Raw genomic sequence first — 5,691 nt, 5'->3', positions numbered from 1 at the left:
ATACAGCACGGAGGGCCTAGGCCCTACCCCAAATGATATGACAGACTTTATTGGGCTCCTGTGGAGGGCCTCACAATCCCTGGGGAGGAGATGTGGGGTGTGATGGGAGGGTTGCTGGGGACGGGGAGGATGGGAGAGCAAGGGAATGGGGAGATGGATATGTAAATATGAGTACCTCTAAAATAAAATATAATTATATATAAAATAGTTTATGTTTCCTTGCTGCGTGATCACTAAAATATTGTCAGGGTTCTTTCATTTCTCTAATAGTCTGCTTTACAAATGTCATTATGTATCATTTCTGCATTTATGTGAAAAACATAACTGGAGCAAAAACAACCAAAACCATACTTTAATGGTTTTGAATTTAAATGTGGAATTTTGAACTTTATGAATTTTGTGTCTGTAACAACTTGAAATAGTGAGTCACATAGTATAATCACTTATGTTTATCAGACATTTTTCTTCCCAGCATGTTCTGAACAGCAGCCTTCACATCCTTGTTCCTCAGACTGTAGATGAGAGGATTGACCATAGGGGTCATCATCCCATAGAAGAAGGAGATGAGTGCCTCAGTCAAGCTCTGATGTCCTGACCCAGCAGTACCTTTAGACTTGGGCTTTCCATACATGAAGAAGATAGTTCCATAGAATATAATCACCACTGTCAGATGTGCAGAGCAAGTGGAGAAGGCCTTCTGTTTTCCTTCAGTGGAAGGGATCCTCAGAATAGTGCCAACAATGAAAATGTAAGAGACAGCAATGACTAACAATGGCACAGCTAGAAAAAGCAAATTTGACCCTGCCATGCTAATCACATTGATTGAAATATCTGCACAAGCCAGTTTCAGAATGGCCAGAATTTCACACTCAAAGTGATGAATGATATTATTAGTACAGAATGGTAATTGCACTGCAAGAGATGTCTGCACCAATGAGTCAACAAACCCAGCAATCCAGCATCCAGCTGCCATGGGTACATAGGTACCCCTGCTCATGATGGCAGGGTATCTCAGGGGGTAACAGATGGCCAAAAAGCGGTCAAGTGCCATAATGCCTAGAAGAACACATTCTGTGGCACCCATGGCAAAGGAGAAGAACATTTGCACCATGCACTCAGGAAAGGAAACTCTCTTCCTTCCTTTCAGAAAGCTACCAAGAATTAGTGGGACAGAAGAGCTTGTATAAAAGATATCTAGGAAGGAAAGATTACAGAGGAAGAAATACATGGGGGTGTGCAGGTGCACATCATAGATGACTACTGAGATAAGGATGCCATTTCCAAGCAGGACCATCAGATACGTGCATAAAACTAGCACAAATAAAACTTTCTGGAGCTTTGGGTGGTCAGAAAGCCCCACCAAGACAAATTCTGTCAACATGGAAGCATTGGCTGTTTCCATATGGATATGGCCGTCCTCCAGCAGAATTCTGGGAATAATAGAAAGAAACATATTAATGAAAGTTTATATGAGACACTTAATAAAATTATAATAATATTTGTTGCTGCTGGCTGTTTTTTAGATGTTATAGTTTAAAGGAGAAAGACAATTTTTCAATACTATTTATTTTTAATTAAGAATTTTTCATTTTAAAATAATTTTAATTAATAGAATTATATCACTCCCTTATCCCTTTACTTCCTCTAACCCTTCGAAGCTCTGTGTCCTTGACCTTTTTTCATACCACCTCACTCTCGAGTTAATAGACATCTTTGATTATAAGTGTCATATGTGTGTATACAGTATGTGTAAAAACAATCTGCTGAGTACTAAAATTTCTCACCACAAACCTAGGCCCTGAATAAGGAATGCCTACCTGAGTTTTCTCCATTAATAGAGCAAATCTTTAGAAGCCAAACAGTGGTACTGTCTTCTCTACAAGTTGTGATTTAATTGGCTGGAAATAAGTGTCTAATAACCTGGATTTGGTGCACAAATATTGAGGATTAATTATCTATAATACAATGTTTTGTCTCGGTTTATTAGAGTTATTAATGGATATTAACCAAATAAAGTAGGGGGTTTCAGTGTCACCTTTTGTATCTTTTCATTATGACTGTTTTATATTTTGGTTTTGTTGGTTTGTCTGTCACCCAGGATAGAAACCTGAAGGTAGCTTTGCAGACTTACTCAGAATCATTATCTTATAGAAATGCCGGGGTGCAGAATCTGAAAAGTGTTCATCAAGATCATTTAAACAGTCATATAAACATATCCAAGGTGGGTCAGGTGAAATTCTAGTGGGAGGGTCCATTAGTTTACTTGAAAACCTTTTCCTGCATTAAAATTAGATAGCAGGACAGGGAGATGGCACAGAGGTGCCTCCACCAAGCCAGACAACCTGTGTTTCATAGCCAGAACCCACAGGGTAAAGGTAGAGGACAAACTCCCGAAATTGATACTCTGACATCTACAAAGGCACAGTGGACTCTGTGTGTGTGTGTGTGTGTGTGTGTGTGTGTGTGTGTGTGTGTGTGTGTGTGTGTGTGTGTGTGTGTGTGTCTGTGTGTCTGTGTGTCTGTTTGTGTGTGTCTGTGTGTTCACGCACTTAAAGGAAACAACAGCAGAAGAAGATTAGGATCTAGTATTAAGCTCTGGGAGCCCAACTTAGCTGAGTTCTTCTGGAAAGCTGGTTTGATGGAATTGATCTTGACATTGCCTATAGCTAAAAGAGGCTAGCAACAGCTTAGATGGTCATGATCTTGTAACAGCTCTGGCCATGGATCTGCACCTGCAAAAGTTTTCAGAAATTGGAAGCAAATGTACCTAGCATCTACAACAACATAAACGATTACTGAAAGTCTGTCAAAAGTGATTTAGGATTTATATAGCATAATAAAAGAGAGGGATTAAAGTAGTATTTCCCCAGGATCCAGGTTGTTTTAGAGATAAATCTAAAGAAATTGTGAGTTTGACCACATTCATATTTATTAATGGAATCAGAGAATATAAGTAATGATAGGTGGCTTTTAAAAGAATGTGGAAAATGTTACATAGAGTAGATAATAAAAAACAGACGACAATAAACAAATTTCCAAGTCAAAAAAGAACAGACAAATATGAACACATGCAAAAAAGCATAGAAGACAGACATAAGGACATATTTTTACAGGAGAACTGATAAAAATACAGTTTTATTGGAAGAGACAATTGTAAATGTAAAAATGGTGAAAACAGCAACTACACCATAAAAACAATAAATAATGGATTGGAAGAGAAAAATCAAAAGTTTCCAGGATAGATGTTTTTAAAATTCATAAACTAGCTAAAGAAAAAGTCATGGATTGTAAAATTGGTCAGTAATGACCCAAATGAAGAGCTGTATCCAGGGTCATTAGGAGGCAGTGTTTACCCAGTGGTCTGTGATCTACTCTGAGCTAGATGGTCATGGCTGACTTAGAGTCTCATAGTCACTAGGTTTCACTCAGTCAGCTGCCCTAGAAGAAACTCTTATTTTGACTTCATACCCCCTCCTGGTGGTAGGCTGCCTTGCTCATAGAAATTACAAGGAACACACCAGTAGAAGGATCAAGGCTTGCTCCCCACTGACTTTTCTGTTCCCTGTGGTGCAGTGTAGCAACCTGCTTTAGAGCAGACTCTGTGAGCCATCTTGAAATAACTTTTTGAGGGAGGCTGGTCTCTTCTTTCTTTAAAGAACCCATCTGAGTGTGTGGAGTGTGGGGGGAGAAAGGACTATCACAGGATTTCATCACATAGTTCCCATGAGCTAAGAAGCACAGTCTTGGGTAATTGATTGATGCCATTGTGTCCTTAAGCCATCCCCAGAAGAGACAATGCATAGCAGAAGCACAATACTCAGAGGGGGTAAGGAAAAGAATGCTGACTTGTAAACTGGTGAGGTGAATTAAATATAATGTTAAGGAATTATGATTTGTTCTGAAGGTAATTGGGAGCCATTGAAGTTTGACCAGGGGACATTAAGTATGAAAGCATTAGGAATAGATTAATCAGGAGGCATTCTAAAGAGCTCTCCTCTTGTCATCAACTCTCATCTGTGAGCACTCACTCTTTGGGGCATCACCTCTTCTTTCTTTGATGATAGAACTTAAGACTCAATATTCATCTCCTTTAGATAATAAAGACATGGTTCACTTTAGATCAACTTGATGATACAAAATTTTATTTTCCTAGACCAAAAGAAAATTGTCCTTTATCTATGAGTTCTCAGCTAAATTCTCTAATTGTGGACCAAATGTATCTACCTCATTTCAGCTTGACGATTGGGAAAAGATTTGTTGGTTCTTCCCAGATCAGTCCTGGCTGATACTGAGTTAATAAACTAAATAGTGCTATCATTAAAAAACCATCTCATTCTCCCTGGGGCTTCTGGTCTCCTTCATTCGTGAATGTGAAAGTCACTTCTCAAGGGGTCGGGAAAGAAAAAACAGAAAAAACGTATGGGTTAAGTTCATGGTCTGGTGCCATGGGCATCATAGGAACCTAATTCTCATGTTATCCAGGGATATTCTATTCCCTTTTTTCTTTTAAAAGGAAGGTTATGCATGTCTTCTTGCCCAGCTCTTGTCCCCATTATATCATGAGGAGTAGCAAGTCCATCAGGGCACTTCTCAGTGGGTAGAGACATGCCTATGGTTTTAATATAGGGCATGAGTGTCTACAGGACATCATAAGTAATCAAGTCTGTATGTACATGTATAAAAGACCCTGGCTGATTCTGGATGCCAGAGTTTCTACCATCTTTTTGTGCTCACATATGGCACTAACAGAGGCTCGTTAGCCTGGGCTAAGTTGTGATGTGATCACTTATGCTAAATTTATGGTAGAGTGTAGGAATTTAAAACACATTTGATTCTTCCTTGGGTCATAATTAGTTGCAGTTAAGAGTCTCAGACCCAAAGTAATGTTCCTTCCATATACTAAACATGAATAAAGAGGCTTTAATTATAGTCATTCCAGCAGAGGGAAAGCCGGAAATTGTTCTTAGAAGAGGTAGTTTATGTTTATTCAGATGCATAGAGGACTATATGTAATATGAATCCATTCACATTCAGATATAGGAATCATATTTTGCCATAATTTGAAATTAATACTCACTGTTAACTATACAAATAATATATCTCAACTACTTAAAACAGTTTTTCAGGTATTGTGGTCAGAGATATAATCATATTTTTGTATTACAATTTGACAAATTTGGAATGCAAAAAATTGTTCAGCAGTTTGTGGATGTACTAATAGTTCTCAAGATAATTGACTACTGAACAAAGTAATAACACCTATTTCAGGATGTTTCTAGGTTCTAGACAAGGGAGCCCAGGATCCCTGTTTGCTGGAAAGATAGGAAAACAGCAAAGTGAATGCTTTCAAAGTCACAAAAATAATACCAGAATAAAGTTAAACTTGAGGGTATAATAAACAAAGACCTTCTTCGTCTACTCTCATCTTTAAATGAAGTTGATTATTATAGAAGAGCTTGTCTGTGGACGATGTCCACTGCTGTGATATATAAATCTCTACCACATCAAATTAAGAAAGCCCTCCATGAGAGAAAAAATAGATGTCTCCTCCTGAAGCATATAAGCTGATATCTTATCCAGAACTTCAAACTGTGTATTTTCAGACAAAAAGACAGATTAAGATTCAATCCTGAGCCTGAACAGTAATTTCCTTTCCTGGCTAGAGTCGGGTCTGCTCCTTAACAGGCATTC

General features: G+C 38.3%; 1 protein-coding gene across 1 annotated transcript; it reads right to left on the bottom strand.

Moving 5' to 3' along the window:
• Nucleotides 1-439: 439 nt before the first annotated feature.
• LOC100765012 (olfactory receptor 13C8) lies at nucleotides 440-1,402 on the bottom strand. Its single transcript, XM_027403589.1, has one exon. It carries the CDS (start codon nucleotides 1,400-1,402, stop codon nucleotides 440-442), a length of 963 nt encoding a protein of 320 aa, XP_027259390.1.
• Nucleotides 1,403-5,691: the final 4,289 nt, after the last annotated feature.

Source organism: Cricetulus griseus, chromosome 2 (genome assembly GCF_003668045.3).
Source record: "Cricetulus griseus strain 17A/GY chromosome 2, alternate assembly CriGri-PICRH-1.0, whole genome shotgun sequence".
Classification (NCBI taxonomy): Eukaryota; Metazoa; Chordata; class Mammalia; order Rodentia; family Cricetidae; genus Cricetulus; species Cricetulus griseus.
Note: the sequence above shows the minus strand (reverse complement) of the source record. Positions and strands in the feature narration are given on the sequence as shown.

What these genes read in the sequence shown, in the direction of transcription:
- LOC100765012 (XM_027403589.1), bottom strand. Translation starts at nt 1,402, where the DNA reads ATGGAAACAGCCAATGCTTCCATGTTGACAGAATTTGTCTTGGTGGGG.